The sequence below is a fragment of the Pelodiscus sinensis genome, chromosome 25, assembly GCF_052426305.1.
Source record: "Pelodiscus sinensis isolate ZL-2025 chromosome 25, ASM5242630v1, whole genome shotgun sequence".
In the NCBI taxonomy this organism is placed as follows: Eukaryota; Metazoa; Chordata; order Testudines; family Trionychidae; genus Pelodiscus; species Pelodiscus sinensis.
In genome coordinates, this window is record NC_143076.1 from 15,230,229 (window position 1) to 15,247,355 (window position 17,127).

The window sequence follows — 17,127 nt, forward strand, 5'->3', positions numbered from 1 at the left end:
TAGCTCACAAGATCAGTGTGGGGCTACTGAAGGAGTGGGCACAGGGCGGAGAGAAGGGCTGGCGGAGGGGGGCAGGTCTCAGGAAGGCTGAGGGCAGTGAGAAGGGCAGGAGTCAGGACAGCAGAGGGTGAGGGGTTGGGGGGCAGCAGGCACCAGGGGAGCTGATGGAGCAAGGGGAGGAGACATGGCAGCAGGTTTATAAGATATTTATTAATAACCTGGGTGATATTTATTAATAACTTATTAGTAATTACTGTTCTTATTCTTATTAGGAATTATGCCATTAAAAAAACACTTTTTGTGGGGGAGGGTGGCGAGTCCCTTTTTGTCTGGCGAGTAGGGTTTTCCATAATTTGTCGACTCCTGTTCATGGGCAAACATCTCACTGCTTTGTCAGGATCATGGATAACAGTTGGTGATTCTCCAGTGAAGCAGTTGCAATAGATAAGTAGTAGGATTAGTCCTGGAAGGCCTGAAATTCAAGCTGTGCTTGAAGTCCTGCATTCCATGAAACCACTTCAGTGTTTGTTTGAGTGCTCTGAACAAAGTGGTTCCTTTCACCAGCTGAAGTGCCTTGCACCTAGCTGTATTGGATTCTGGTCTAGCAGACTGGCCAAAATGATTTGACTTGCAAATATTAAATGCAGTTCAAAAGTTAAATGTGGATGGAAAAGGTCTGATGCCAATTTCAGTCCTTTGTTTCGGAATGTAGTTTAGATCCCTGACAGTAAGCCTCTGGGACGTCTTAAGTCAGTGTTTCTTAAACTGTGTTCCGTGGCACACTAGTGTGCCACGAGGCATTTGGAGGTGTGCTGCGGAGAACAGAATTAAAAATGGCTGCCCTTAAAGGGGCAGGAGACCTTTTTTCCCCTCTAACTTCCCCCATGCCTTTTTTTTTCTCAATAACTTTTCCCCTGACCCTTTTTCCCCCCCCCAACCTTTTTTTTTTTTTTTTCCCTCTCAACAAAAAATCCTTGGTGTTCCCCATAAAAAAAAATTGTTTGGTGTTTCTCAGTCTTAAAAAGTTTAAGAAACACTGTCTTAAGTACTAATGGCAATCAAAATGCATTTCTCTGACACAGCATTCTGATCTACGCTCACCACGTCTTGTAACTGTTTTGATCATTAAGGAAACTTGCCATAATTTATAGGGAAAAGAAGGCTGGATGTAGGACATGGGCGGGTTTGCGTTCTCCTTTGTGTGTGGTGTAAATTGAGTTACAGTAATATATGGGAGTTCCTCTTGTGTTTCCACTGTTGGCCACGCTATGATCCACTTGTTTGTTAAGTTTGAGTGCATCTTGTAAGTGAAATTTACAAAAGTGAGGATATATGCCCATTATATTCCTATTGACTTTGGTGGTTCTTTAAGAATATGCTTAAGTCCTTCTGCAAATGGGGGTATGTTGCCTAGGTACAACTGAATTTGGTGGGTGGGGGCAGGTGCAGTGCATACATCTAACCTTTTGCTGCTTTTCTAGCTGGAAAGCCTCTAGATAAGCTTTTTGTTTTCTCATTACAAAATTGTGGTGGCTCTCTGTTTCATTTCAGTTTTCCCCCCTCTGTTTCCTGCAGTTGGCAGCTCCAGTTCATCCCATCAGAGTTCAGGGGCCAGTTACCAAAGCTGTATGCCAAGGGACCAATGGCTACAAGGAGCATTCCTGCAGACATGAATGACCAAAACAGAGAAGAGCCATCCAGATATGTAAGGACTACATGCTCATCGTCTTTTTCTTTCATCATCAGCATCTAGGGTTGCCAGGTGTCCGGTATTGACCCAGACAGGCCGATATTTTCGCCTCCTGTCTAATAAAAAGTTCTGAAAATACTGGACACCTAAAATGTCTGGCATTTTCTGATTTTTTTTTTCCCCCAGCCAGGAGGCGAAAATCCCGGGTGCTTACCTGGTTCTGCAGGGGAGCTGTCCGGCCCGGAGCAGGGAGATGAGATGGCGGACAGCTGACAGCAGCCTGTTAGGGCCAAAAAGCATGAAAAGTATTTCTTAAAGGGGTCACTCTGTTGTTGTTTTTTTTGTTTGTTTGTTTGTTTAACAACTCTCGGGATCTTTGGACTCCCCTGGTTTTTTTTCCTCAACAGAATTTTTTTCCTGATGGTTTTTTTTTGTGGGGAAGGGTGTTTGGTATTTCTGGTTAAACCATCTGGCAACCCTATCAGCATCATTAGTATTAATGGTACTATAGTGTGGTTACCTCGGGGATCTTCATCATGGACCAGGATCCCATTGTGCTGGGGCTGTACGAATCCACAACAAAAAACTGTTTGTAGTGGCATTTGGGAATATCCCAAAACAAAATCTGTTTGTTAAAATGTCTGAATTCTGTTTGTAAATCATCTCCATTTAGTTTTCATTTCAAGTGGTAAACAAACAAGAAAATTACCGGCAGTTACAATTCCTGATCTAGTGTACCATTGGAGTCTCTGATCTCAGATATCAGCTCAGAGGAATTAAGTATTTTAAAATTCTTCCCCCTCCCCACCCGCACCAATGAAATGTATTTGTCACAGAGCAGTGGGTGGCATTTTCCTTTGCGCTTTGGGACCTGTTAAAACTAAGTAAAATTGCCCAAGATGTTTGTAACGAGAGATAGAAATTAAGTTCAGCACTTCACATGAAACAATGGGGACCCTTGTAATGCTCATTTCAAAAGGAATCTTTAAGATAACCTGCATCAGTATGGTATATTTGTTCCTTTTCCAAGTTGACTAGTGTCAATTAAAAAAAAAAAAAGCCCATTTGCCAGCTGGCCTGTTGTAGAATTTTTTAGGTGATCAAGTCAGTACAGAAGCAATTTTCTGAGGACCAGGCCTTTTCCCCCATTCCTCCCTCCCCAAAGGTTCTTTGGAGGCACAGCTTAGAGTGTTTAGGTGACATAGCTACCAGTCCTGGCTGTCTCTATTAGGGTTCCATAGTATCCGAGTAATAATCTGCATGTTTCAGTTAAGTTTTGCTTCAGGTTGGAGATTTTGGTTTGCTGTGTGTTTGCAAGCAGCTAACTGCAGGGTCGTATATATTGTTGCAGTAAGGAAGCTGCTCAGCTGAACTTTTTACCTCTGTTTAGATGAAATATTATTTAGAAGGGAGTGCCAAGCTAAATGGTTTTTTTTATTCCTTTTTTCTGAGATCAGTATAATTAGGAGCATAGAGAAATACACACAGTTCTTCTCCCTCACCTGACCATTATGAGTTGGAATGCCTATGACAAATGTTTGCCTATCCATCTGTCCCTCCTGTCTGCCCCTCATTATTGAAATATCTTAAGTGCCTCATGACTAATAATGTATTTATCTTCTTCATAACACCCTTGTGAGTTAAGGTGAAATAAGGCAAATTGCATTTCAAGTGGGGAACGGCAGCACAGAGGAACTAAATAACTTGTTCAAAGTCTGTGACAGAGTCAAGAATTGATCCCTAGTGACTGCTCTAGCTATGGGACCATCCTTTCTCTTGTCAAAAGGGGTGAATAAGACGAACTGCCGAAAAACAGATGATGCCTTTCCTCCTCCATTTTCAGCACTTTGAAGGGTGCTCTCGGTGCAGCTCATGACTCTCTGGGAGGCACTCATACTAGCAGATCAGCTGTAAACTACATTGAAGTCAAAGCACACTTGCTCTTTTACACCAGCTGAGGAGCTTGGTTCGCTATGGTAGTCTACAGATTTTATCTTGAGAGTAGGGTTAAATCTGATACAACATTAGAGGAGATCGTGTAGGTAACAAAGCAAGAACCAATCCGCAGGATTCAGGCTCTGTTATTTCAAGATCTATTACATGGTTATTGAAATGGGAAGGAGGCGGATTCCCACCTGAGAGGAGCTGTCTACTGCAATGCATTTAATTTACAAAATCTTTAACTTTGGCATATTTTTAGCACAGACAGCTGGCTTGTGCACAGCCTGTGACTAATGAAACAAAACACATTTTTGTTTCATGGTTGTCTCTTAATGTCACCCTACAATTTTGTTATTTCTGATGCAAGGAAGGAGGACTGGGATATGTTTATTCAATGCATCCACTTTGAGAAATACAGAAATTAGCTACTTGACGTAAATTTTAAGTGGGGCTTTAAAACTAACCTTTGGTTCACAGCTGCTAATAATATCAGAAGAACCCGGATGTCTCTAGAACTAAATGAGCTGCCAGGAGTTGCAGCTTGCCCAGATTCCAAAGACAGACGGACAGATGGACTGACAGCAAGCATTGGAAAGAGCAGCCAGAATTATGCACTAGGAGATATGAGCCTATTAATAAATTGCAAGAGAGAGCTCATATCTCATAAGCTTATACAAGCCAAGAACAAGATAAAGAACTTAGTGCATTTGGCAAGATTCCAGTGCAAGTTCCTGTTGCTGGATTGCCTGGAAATCATAAAGCATGTTATAGGATTCTGTTATAGTGACATTAAGGATCTGATAAGACCCAGCCATCTGATTCTGTTTCTTTTACTTGTGTTAAGTAGAACTTACTCATGCAAGTTGTCCTGTCAGATCCTAATGCATTTCTCTCTGAAACTGTGTTAAGGTGGAAGTTTACTATCTGTTACAAAGAAGTATGGCAGGTCCCATAGACAGGGCCTAAAAGCTGAACTTTTGTTTAAAGTTGCTGATCTTGGAGAAGACTTCTTTGCAATTTGTTTTTACTCCCCACCTTCCCCCTGCGCCTGGCCATCTTCTGTAAAGGATCAAGGATCCAAAGACTAAGCTATCCTCCTGTTTAGTGATATTGATGTGAGCTGTTTGGATAGGGTACCTCTAGGTTCTGCAGGACACATTTTAACTCAGCTCTATCTACGGTAAGAGCCAACAAGCTTCTGTGTTGTGCTGTATGGTCAGACCAGCATCCCCTCCGTTCCATTCATGAGCCAGCAAAAGCAATGCAGCTGGAGGATTATTACAAAATGATGTAACATGCCTTCCACCTGTTAAGTATGCTTTGTCTCCTGCTGCTACTCAGGAAGTGGTCAGACTCAGTTCTTTTGCATCATTTTACAGAGCAGCTGCACCAGATTAAAAATTTTTTTGAGGAGGAGGTTGTGCATTTAAACTTGTTCCAGGCTCTATTCACTGTGAGTGAAATTCTTCTCTGTGGAAAGGGCCTGTTCCATTTTAGCCCTCAATTAGGATGCATAGGTCCTGTGCTGTCTACTTGCAACCTTTGCCTCATCTTAATCTATAAGACTAAAGTAAAAACCATTTGGGATTGTAGAGGGGAGTTTTATAATGTAGCAAAGAAACTTTTGCATTGGAAGCTTCAGGCCCACCGAAAGATCATCCAGGAAAAGGGTATGTTAGAATTTGGTCTTTTCTGATTGTTTTGTGCAGCAGTTTGTTTCTCTGAGTGACTCTGTGTACGTTTAAAAACAAAATATCTAACCAGCAAAAATCCCTATGGGTTTAGAATTCTCCCATTTGACAATTGAAGAAGTTGATTCAATATTCTTCTTAGCTGAGTTTCCTGCAGTGTAATTTCAGTTGGTGTGCAAGTGTTATGCCACTGAGCCATCTGGTCTCCCCTTAATTAAATTGTTTTCAGCAAAAATTTACCACAAGCCCTAGTGTTTCTCCAGAAAAGTCACTCTAAAACATTCAACAAAGTTTGCAAGAAACACTTGACTCAGCACACTGCAGAAATCCTAGAAAGAGACAGGTTTAGGGACTAAAACCTAAAAAGAAATCCAGCTTTCAGGGGCGATATTTACCTGGTCTTCACTGCTTCTAACCAAGTTTATTCAGGAAAGTTAATTCATGGGGAGCTGCTGTTGACAATACAACATAGCACATCTTATCTTGCATTTGATTAATGAAAAATTTTATCCTCCCTAAGCCCTACCTTAGAGAGAGGCCTTCTTCCACTGACTCCTTGATCTTTCCCTTCCAGCCCAACCCACCTTGGTTGCTCAGGCAAGTTGCTACAATAAACCCTCTCAAATCATTGCCTGAATCCATGGGGAGGAGGGGGAGTATCTGTGTTTAGAGAAGCCTGCTGTGGATTCCTCTTTATGTACTATGGGACAGCGATGAGGTGACAGTGTAGAATCTAAGCAGAGCTTCTGAGAGATAAACAGGGATTTGTATCTTATGCCCCCCAAGTGGGGAATATTTTTCCTCAGTTGCCAGCAATAGGACTGTGGCCTGGTACCATTCTGCACTGGATAATAAATCAAAACGGTTCTGGCTTGGATGCTGTATTTTGTAAGGTCTTTATCAAATTGTACAGACAGATAAACACAGTAGGACTTTGACCCAGCACAAAATGCCCTGAGAAGTCCCTTTGTCTCCACAGCACATTGTTTACATTTCAGTGGCAAGGTGCCCTTATTTGTATTAGTGGGACCATGGAGCAAGAGACTGCTTAATTTTCCTACTGTCCATCTAGTGGTGGGATTTTATGTGCAGGTTCAGACATCAGCAGGGCATTCTGGGGGAATCTCCTGCCATTTTCAATGGCTCGTCAGTTTTGTTGTTTTGTGCTGATTTGATGGTGCCCAGATATGGAGCAGCCTTTTAAATATCTTCATCCCATCAGGTGCATGCATTGATGATGGCAGTAAATCACAATGGAACTGTTGCTGTTATTGTTTGAAAGTTCACGTTCTTACCTTTTGTGTGTCTCTTTCCCCTTCCCCTCATGCTCCGTCACAGTGGAAATGCCCAGCTGCCTCGTCAGAATGATACCATGCACTGTAGATTTTTTTTTAATTGTTCAAAACATCATTCTGACTCCGATTTTACTCAGCTTGAGGAAGTCTCTGGCAATTTACGTATTTCGATATAAACTATATTTAAGCTCCCTGCTGCTTCCTCAATCAAAGCAGCCAAACGATTGCATCTGCTGATTTTGTGTCTATAGCATCTTGCATCAAGAACCTCAGAGAACTGTATATAATTAAATTAATGAAGTCTAACAGCCTTCCCAAGAGATAGTTGGGAATTGCCAGCTCCGTTTGACAGAGGGGAAAACAGGAAGGTTGGATGACATACCAAAGGTCACAAAGCCAGGAACAGAACCCAGGAGATGTGATTCTCAGGCACTCCCATTATGTTTAATTTTCTGCACAGTGTAACGAATTGTTGAACTAATTGCCATAGAGCATCTCTCGTGAGTTAGGATTATTTATTTAATAAAGTTTGTCACGGTGCTCAAAAATGTTCATGGCTGACAGCTCGTGTTTGCGTTGGCCAACCTTTCTCTGCCAGCAGCCACTAGGAGATGCCACAAGAGGGAACAGCAGCATGGAAAAGATGCAGCAGCACAATGAGCAACACAGCCTGTTCATATCAGGGAGTGGTCTTCCCAGCAGGAAGGGGCTCTTGACATAACCAAGGCCTCCTGAGGACACGGCCTGCAGTTCATTTAGTGAGAGGTCACAAATGTAATTCAGCTTTGTTGCTTCCGTGTATACAATTTCATCATTCAGCTGAGGGTTGCCAGACGTCTCTGTAAGGGCAAAGCTGCTGCTTGCATCATCGATTGCTGATAAAGGCATGAATGCAACCATATTGTGTCCATGGGACCCTGGAAGTACAGTGTGATGTCCACGCCAGGCAGTGTGGTGAAGAGGATCAGCAATGAGGCAAAGTGGTATTATTAAGGCTTTAACCCCATCAGGTTGTAGCACAGTCATGCCAGGCTATATGCGTATCTTGCCAGAGATGCTTATTATTTCCTGTGAATCCACTTAAGCTCCAGCTGAACATGCTAGTGGATTAGTACATGTCTGGCCGTTTTATATGGTTAACGGATTACTGTGTACATGTGAGATCGATTGGGCAGCCATGGTCTCTGTGCATAAAACCAGATATGTTGCAAATAATAACTGTAATGGCAACATGCATGCTTATTGGAGACCAGTCTAGACAGCACAGAATGGACATGTCAGCCTGACATTTTGTGCTATTAAAGAGCTCTTGCAGGTGGCAGCATAAAAAAAATCACAAGTCAATCTCCCACAATCATGAGATTATCTTAAAAATGTGATTTCAAAACAGTAAATATTGGATTCTTTTTATTTACTTTACGCATTGTGAGCCTTTAGACTACACTCTTGTCGCTTCCAAGACTCTAGCCATGAGACCTAGAAATATTTTTTAAGTAAAGACTGAGAGTCTCACAGTTACCTGACTCCCGCATGTGGGGCTTTAATATTGTATCAAATACTGTAGCTCTCATGGTAAAATAAGGAGTTAGCAAGACTGGAAACTCTCAAGAATCTTGAGAGGTGATGCTAAATAAGAACAGTGAGTGGAGTGCATAGCAAATCACTCCCAAAATCTAGCCCAGAAAATTCAAAAATATTAAAAGTTAAGAAATCAAAAGTTAGGAAACTTCGAGAGTTTAGTTTGCTGCCACAGTGTTAGCTAAGCTACGCAGCAGTGTTCAACAATAAACATTAATATGTTTTTGTCGGTGGTGAACTATAACTGTGCAGTATAGCTGAATTAGGCATTCTGAACTCTAATATTTCTTTTCTTGAGGAAGAGTGCAATACAGGTGTAAATCATTCAACAGTGAGGAATTGGTTGTGATGCCAGCCCACAACACATTTCCTTCTGCAGCAGGAGCATCCTATTTGGACAGATGGATTGGATGTTCTTGCCCCATTTTGGAGGCAAGCAGGAAAGAATAACTGTTCAGTTGGGTTTCACGTTGTTTGAGGATCCTGTTGGTCTAAGGAGACGGTGTCCATCTCCCATCAACTATCACAGCTGGGTGCTGGTGTGCGAGATGACATTTTGGAGAAATTACTTCGGAATTACTTCCACAGCCTCTGTGGAAACTCCTCCTCCGCTGCCAAAGGTGTGGGTCAGACGCTGGCTTATCCTGGAGAACACCAGGGGCAATTATCTGCTGACGAACCTCAGCCCCCTTGCAATGGGGTGGACTAAGCCCTGGCAACCCCTGCTGGAGGCCCTGTGGTCCTGCCGCCTCAGAAAAGGGCAGTAGACAGGTCCTCGGAGCTGCCTTGAGCAGTTGTGTGGGAAGCAGACAATCGGGTCAGTAAATCAGTACAAGAACTGCAGGGCCAGAACAAGAGCAGTTCCTTCCTAGAGCTGGAGGAGAGAAGATGGTGCTCCAGTCTGCTGTGTCAGGGCCCTAAGCTATGGGTGAAGAACGTGCCGGAGCCCCGGGGAAGCGGAACATTAGCAGCAACACAGCTTTAAAGGGCCATTGCAGATCGCTGCTATTTGCAGGATCCCGGGGCTGAGTCCCGGGCGAAGTGGCCTGGACAGCAAGGCACCCCAGATGGGGAAGGGACTGAATTATAGCGACTCAGCTGAAGAGCTGTGGCCAGAAAGACCCTGAGAGGGCAAAGACATTGCCTCCAGGGAAGGAATCCTGGAGCACCACTCTATTCCAGAGTGGGGACAAACCAAGGGCAGTAGAGAGCATCGAGAGAAGCCCTGTTGGACTTGTACCCCAGAGGGGTTGCTTTGTTTTAGCAGATTTTTTGAGAGTTGACTGCAAACAGAGAGAGAGTGCAGGCCCATGCAGTAGGCTTATGAGAGGGGAGTGTGCCCTGTTACACCCGTCTAGCTGCGCGCCATGGTGGGATCTGTGAATCTCACCTCCACAAATGGATTGTATCCTCATGTGAGATAGGGAGATGCTGCTTCCATTTTACAGAGGATAAACTGAGGCGTAGAGCAAGTCAGTAACTTGCCCAGGATCAGATAGGGTGTCTCTAATTGGGCTGGGAAATGAACCTTGGTCCCTGCAGTCTCTGAGTTTGAGGCACTAGATCAGGGGTGTCCAAACTTTTTTCAAAGAGGGCCAGATTTTAGGAAGTGAACATGCGTGAGGGCTGACCATTTTGCCTGACATTCTTTGAACCATTAAAATTAAACGCAAATTAACTATTTTATGCAAAGTTTATTGCAAACAGCATACTTTTCATTTCATCACATGGATGACAAATCTAAACAGGTGTTAAATCACTCTGCCTTTCATATCTGAAGGCCAGATGAAAAAAAAATCCAGGAAGCTGAAATATATGTCAGGAACATTGTAAAGTACATTACATATTATTGGTAATAAAGATTGTCTGTCAACTTTTAAGTTCAAAAAATACGAACAGGAACATAACACCAAGTATACATGTTGTGTCCAAATATATTTATAACTGATTTAGACCAACTGACATTAACTGAGATTTTACAATGTATTCATCTTAATACATATGGATTCGTTGGGGGCCATAAAAGATAGATATTGCCAAATTACCTGTGGAGCCGTATTAAACCGGAACACGGGCCGCAATTGGCCCACGGGCCGGACTTTGGACATGCCTGCACTAGATCCTCTTTCTTGGGTTTGTCTCCCTTTACCATTCAGTGGTCACTTCAGTTTCCCTGGGCCTTCCTGCTAACAGCAGAGCTGCCAGGAACCTCATTCTGCCCCCCGTCAGAGCTAGCCTGGCCTGTCCCACCATGGCATATCTACCCCACAGTAATTTCTGAGGTAACTCACCGTTGCCAGTTCAGCAACACACACACAGCTACCCACAATGGAGTATTCCCACTTCCCTGGCTCATTTGACTGGCCGAGTTTGCCTGAGGAGAGGCCTAAAGATCTAGTCCTTTCACTCTCCGTGCAGAGTTCAGTCCCTGCCTATTTTAACATTTACTGAAGGGGGCTCCAGTGAATCATGAGGGTTGGTGTTTAACAGCCGTCCAGAACAGTTAAGGAAGGGGGTTGTTCAGATGCATTCTGATGGAATCCCTCTCCTGTGAGCCTCTCAGATCAGGCTCTGTTTCATCAGAAGAAGTGGGTTGTGCTCATGATACCATCTACATATTTTGTTAGTCTCTGAGCTTTTGCAAGGCTATTCGTTGTTTAAGTTTTTCCAGTTACAGACTAACTCAACTACCCCTCTGAAGGCTCTGTTTAGTTTGGCTACAGCTGCTGCTGCCTGTAGTTTCTCTCTCTGTCTCTGTCTCTCTTTCCCTGGTGTTTCCTTGTGTATTGTGATAGCACTGCTAAACTGAAAAGGTGATGTATGTTTGAGGTGAGGTTTTAGACCTCAAATAATTACTTTGCTTGACCTAGGGCAGTGTTTCTCAAAGTTGTCCATGGACCCACTCTGAGGGTATGTCTACACTACCCCGCTAGTTCGAACTAGCGGGGTAATGTAGGCATACCGCACTTGGAACGAGGTGTACCGGTAGTTCGGAATAGGAAGCCTAGTCCGAACTACCTAGTTCGAGCCCTGTGTAGCCGCGCTGCACGGGGTTCGAACCAGCGGGGATTTAAAAATGGCGGCTCCCCGCTTATGCAAATGAAGCCCGGGAAATTCAAATCCCGGGCTTCATTTGCAAGTGCGGTATGCCTACATTACCCTCCTAGTTCGAACTAGGAGGGTAGTGTAGACGTACCCTGAGAGAGCTGCTACCGAGCTGCTCTGGTTTATTTACTGGCTCTGCAGCCACAGAGCCTCATGGCTCCCCTTGACTTTAATAAGCGAACCACAACCAATGGGCGTCATGAGGCTCTGTGGCTGCAGAGCTGGTAAATAAACAAACCGGAGCAGTCCAGTATCAGCTTTCTCAGAGTGGGTCCGTGAACCACTTTGAGAAATCCTGACCTAGGGCAAGCCCCGTTTTCCTTCTGACTCGTTTTTGTGTGCACATGCTTGGTTGCATGAGTGTTTAAGGGCAAGAATCTTGTTTCTTGAGAGCAGGCAGACGCAATGTTTTCTGGTTGAAGATGAGTTGTCATATGCATGGCATTATGGTGGATGTTGTGCTCACATACAAACTGATCCCTAACCCACTGAAGTCAATGGGAGCCTTTCAGTTGGCTTCATTGAATCGAGACTTTGTTGTCTTAACTTAGTAAATTTTTCTCTGCAGGAACTGTGTTGTCCTGAATATTTTATAGTGGCTAGCACAAAGGGATGCTGACTTAGGTCTTTGGGCACTACTGCAATAAAACAGTAAATGTGAATGGTTAACTGTTGGGTTTGTACACTTTCCAGAATCCGCATTTATTGTTTCTCTGATCTCCCAAAAAACACTTCTTTCCCTGTACGCTCATGGGGAGCTACATTTCTGATTGCTCTGTGCACGTATTTGAGCTGCATTGCTGAATGCTTGTTTCACTTTGGGTTATGATATTAAGTGAGCTAAGGAAGGTCTTCAGTGTCAGAGGGGTAGCCGTGTTAGTCTGAATCTGCAAAAGCGGCGAGGAGTTCTGTGGCACCTTATAGACTAACTGAAGTGTAGGAGCATAAGCTTTCGTGGGCAAAGACCCACTTTGTCAGATGCATGTCACGTGCATCTGACGAAGTGGGTCTTTGCCCACAAAAGCTTATGTTCCTACACTTCAGTTAGTCTATAAGGTGCCACAGGACTCCTCGCCGCTAAGGAAGGTCTCGAGTTCCTTATTCATCTTCCTAGAAAGTGCTCATACTGGTACATATTCTTTGCTCTAGAGAAGCAGCCCCTGGCAGCAGCAATAGTAATAGCATTTTAGATTTCTATAGAACCTTTCATCTCAGTAGATCTGAAACACTTCAGGTTTTCCCTGTTTGAAAGAGCATTTAATCCACCACTGAAATGCAGCCAGCTTTAGGGTGAAATGTGGTCGTGGTTCAAAAATGCATGAGAGTGTTTACGCAGTGGTTTAGGATAGGAAGTGAAGAATGCGCCTCATTACATACAAAACAAGGTTTCCTTTCTCTTTGCAGATTGACATTTCCAAATGCCATTACCTGGTAGATTTAGATAGAGCAACTGAAACACCAAGAGAGCCAAGATACTCTTCCAACAAAGAAGAATGGGTCAGCATTGCCTATAAACCATTCTTGGATACTTCCAGGTAAGTGTTTTCACAAGTTTGAGGAGGAAAAGAGGCAGACAGGTGCATGAATTATTTGGTTTGCTTTTCTCCATATTAAAGAAGCGATCTATGTACTACAGGTTGAAATTCTCTGAACTGGGATTCTCTGGTCTGGCAGGATGTGAATGTTCCAGAGTCAGAGTGTCCTGGTTGAGATCTAGTGCCTGAGAGCCCTGTAGGTTGGCAGGGCAGTGGGAGTCCCATGCGCAATAGTGGGCTGCCCAGTAGGGCAATGAGAGCCAGGTGCACAGAGGCTGTGGGGTTGACCAGCATGACAGCAGGAGCTGGGCACTGTAGCAAGAGCCCAGTGCATGCAGAGGCGGCAGCAGCGGGGTGGATGCGGGCGCTGTCACTACAGCAGGGACTAGCGAGAGGTGGGAGCTGGTTGGGAGGTCGATGGTCAGGCCAGGGCTATAGGGATCTACAGGGGGACAGCAAAATCCATCATCTGGGATCACTCAGGTCCCAATGGTGTCGGACCAGAGAGATCCAAACTGTAGTAGGAGAAATACACTAGGTGGAGTTATCTTGAAATGATCCTCTTGGAGAAAGGAATCTTTCTGGGCACAGGGACGGGTATTTACATGGGGAGTGTGCCTGGTATTACTACATCTTTGGTGCATGTGGCTGATACTGCTTTATAGGGTGATATACCCCAATGGGTTAAACGTCAGTTTAAAAACGAAAACTCAGAATCCACTGTGGGCTGAAATTTACTTTTCTTTTTTATTTGAACAAGACTTGTTAGAAAGCTGTTGGGAGGAGGAGAAGTTAGAATGAAAACCTTATTTTTAAAGGTACGGTAAAGCAACGGTCATGGGATGAGAAGAGTGGTTTGCTGGGTAGATCCATTAAAAACAGCAACACAGAAGCCCGTGACCTCTTATTTTCACATGGGTTCTCTAGCAAGGGCAAATTGGGAGCACAAGACAGATGATCAGCTAGTTTTTCCAAACTAACGTAGTTGGGTGATGGGAAACTGCAATAATGTACTTTTTCCAAAGGGTCTGGTTTTTTTTTAAAATTACATTAACAATGTTCCTTCCCTTCCCTTCCCTCCCCTCCCCTCCCAAAAATTTGCCACTTAGTCTTAAGCTACGTACAGCCCATCTTCCATGAGATACTGTCCCTTCCTTGGGGCCCAATGCAGGGGAGCCTTTCTTCCTGCAGTTTCACTCTGCAGTGTACCTTGTAGTGTGGCCCTCACTGGACTCTCTCACACCCTCTATAACCCAGATACAGCTCTGCCACCTTATCTGGCTCAGCTGGGAGTACCTGCTCTAACAGAAGGGACCTGGACCTGTTTTAATCCCAAGGGCTAGGCACACTCTGACAAATAACCAACCTAGACATATGGCATGGCAGCCCACGGAATGGGCATCAGATCCGTCACTGTGTGGTGAATCCAGCTTGCAGGGAGGGAGCGTGCTAGGCTGTTTCCACTGAGAGGGGTGCCATGGTGCAGGAATGGGAGACTCAGGGAGCTGTGGAGCATGGTAACCGTGGCATCACGGTCTCTTTAGCAATCAATCAGATAAAACTGCAGAATAATAAAGAATGGACAGGCGCCTCTTGAAGCAGGTAGAATAACAGTCTCTCTTCTTTTTGGCACTTCTACATACGCCTCAGCCTAGGCTGTGCACTCCCTGGTTGAGAAGTTAGTGTTTAGACCAAAAGCACATAAGGGTTGGGGTTCGGGGGAGAAATTGGCTTCCATCACCCCAGAACACAGGTCCCCGCTGCCTTTATTGAGCTCTTTTCTCTTGGAAGGGCCCTGCAGTCATCCTAGTCATTTGTATAGCGTATACTGAAAAGGGATGAGAAATAGTCGAGCCAGCGGGAGTCTTGGCCCCATGTGCGTCTCTGGACAGCTTCCCTTCTCTTGCTTGTGTTCCTGCTGCATTGAAATTCTCCACACTGTTTCCTATCAGCCTCTCACAGCTTGAGCAGAAAGGAGGTGCAGAGCCTTTTGTGTGGCGAAGTCTAGGTTGCCATAGCAGCAGGTTGGATTTGCATGCCTGCTGCTGTGCACCTTGATGGCTCACTTGGTTCAGGATGCGCTCTGTCAGGGTGTCCTCCCACCACTTAAATGGAGTTGAGAGTGTCTGAGTCCGGGTGGCTGGAGTGCACGGTGCAAATAAGAGGGAATGGGTGGCAGAGGGGTTCGCAGTCACAAGGGTCCGAGTGGAGTAGCTGGCAGTTCTGCACCCTGCGAGTTTGGTGTTCATTACTGATTGCAGCCTTTTTCCAGGAATTCTGAAACACTTCACACGCTGTTCTGAGCACCATAGAGGGTCCTGATGCAGACAGTACGGCAAAACCCAAAAGGCTCAGTCTGATAGAAACATACTGAACTCTGCCCTAAACCAAGGCCTACCTGACTAGGACAGTGCTTAACTCAAGTCTGGGCTCTGCAAAGCTGAGCCAAGTAATTGTAGCAGAAAGATGAACAAGGCTTACTAGCTCTAATCTGCTCTGTTCCTCTTGCAGGGTATGATTTATTGCTTTTGCTCCTAGAAGCCCCAGCTGCGATCAGGACCTTGTTACTCTGACCAGGTTCTAGTCTGCTATCAAGAAAAGCCTTTGCAAATGCGTTTCTAAAGCTCTTAGTTTTGTCCTGCCAACTTGTAAACCTTTCACATCTTAATTGCCCAATCATGAGCCTGTCAGAAAGGAGACTAGTCCAGGTGCTAGAGTGTTCTCTGGAACTTCCAAGAGCTTGGTTCAAACCCCTGCTCTGCCACAGACTTCTTGTATGGCTTGGGACAGGTCACTTAGCCTCTGTGCCTCAGTTTCCCATCTGTACAATGGCAAGAATAGCACTGCTGTGCCTCATAGGGATATAGGGAAGATACATACGTTCCTGATTGTGAGGTGCTCAGACACTACAGTGATGGGGACCAGACATGTTCCTCTAAATCAGCGGTGGGCATCCTAGGTTAGTAAGTGGGCCATATGAGTGACCCTTCTTCATCGCAGTGGGTCACGAGATTGTTGTAACCAAGATGGTCTCCCAGGATAGGGTAGTTTTGCTAGCCGTGCTTACATACGTAGAATTTGTGGGGCGTGCCGACTGAACCGCAGCTGCGCTTTGATTGGATGCAGAGGGAGCTCTCAGCCAATGTTATGTACAGTCTGCACGCACCTCACGTCATGTGCCCTTGCTTTCCATATGTGCCACTTTAGTAATAGTGGTGGGAGGGGGGAACCTACACTCTTTGAAACCAGAGGAATCTGACAACCTTGTTTGTGAGCAATGATAATCAAAATGTATCAGGAGCCATACATAGAATCCCGATGGGCAGCAAGCTGTCCTCCCCTGCCTTAGATAGATAGTATTGTTTGGCTCAGATAAAAGGCATCTACATGTCAGTCAAGTAACTAGAAAGCACCATGCTTTTGCTTTTCATTCTCCAGTTGGATACTAGCTCAGTTCAGGAGGATTGGACCTGGTTTGTTACCAAGTGGCTAGTGAGCTAATCACTAAGGAGTGTAGGTCTATCTGCCAAGGGTTGAATGTCTCCAAGACGTGGAGTCCGTTTCATCTCGCAAGCTCAGCTGTGGCCCCTACATTCTGCTGGACACTGGAGCATCCGCTTTCCCCTTTGCAAAGAGGGCACTCCCGGATCTGGGTCTTGTTCCCTGAGACTACACTGCCTGCTGCTTACGCAGGCCTTTCCTTTGCTTGCCCCAGGACACAATAGACTTACTCTTGCTGAGTGCCAACCCCGCTGGGGAGCAGATCTTGCCAATAAAGCAAGACTCTCATTTCCGCCATTCTTTGTTTCAGCTTTAAATGTCTCTGAGGTACCAGAGCAATGCAGGTAGGGACTATTCCAGGGATGCGGTGCATGTGTTCTAACCAGTCTCGAGAATTAGTGCTGATGGGAGCTGTGCAACAGATCACATAGGTCTGCCGTCTTGGGTGTTGGCTTCCTCCCTGGTGATGAGAAGCTGTGGTAATTGCTCCTGAAGGCACAGAATTTTTTTTGTTTTTTTGTCTGAAGTGACACACGCAATTTGTGCTGCCCCTTTTACAGTTGAGAGGGTAATTATGAGAACTGGGAACTTAGCCACGCAGGAGGAGCAGTGTTACAGAAGCTCTAGCAGGACAGATGAATGCCCCTGCAGAAAGCTTAAATAGCAGCTAATGCAACCTCTCCCCTGCAGGCCTACTTTGAACGGACTTGGAACTGGCAGAAGGCACATGCTCCCCAGAGAAGGGAAAGTTCAGGTAGCTGTGTGAAGAGCTACTTGTGTGCCATGCTCAG

General features: G+C 44.9%; 1 protein-coding gene across 4 annotated transcripts in view; it reads left to right on the forward strand.

Moving 5' to 3' along the window:
- The window catches only part of ALG9 (ALG9 alpha-1,2-mannosyltransferase), a 113,914-nt gene that overhangs the window by 27,851 nt on the left and 68,936 nt on the right, over window positions 1–17,127 (forward strand). For 3 of the 4 annotated variants that reach the window (XR_012897711.2, XM_075909429.2, XM_075909428.2), the window contains exons 13-14: window positions 1,576–1,705; window positions 12,705–12,835. Coding sequence is in view for 3 of the 4 variants with exons in the window: in XM_075909429.2 (XP_075765544.2) it covers window positions 1,576–1,705; window positions 12,705–12,835 (261 nt within the window). In the remaining variant the exon portion in view is untranslated. Of the gene's footprint in view, window positions 1–1,575; window positions 1,706–1,876; window positions 2,350–12,704; window positions 12,836–17,127 lie in introns of those variants that run through there. The other variant, XM_075909430.2, reaches the window with a different exon arrangement.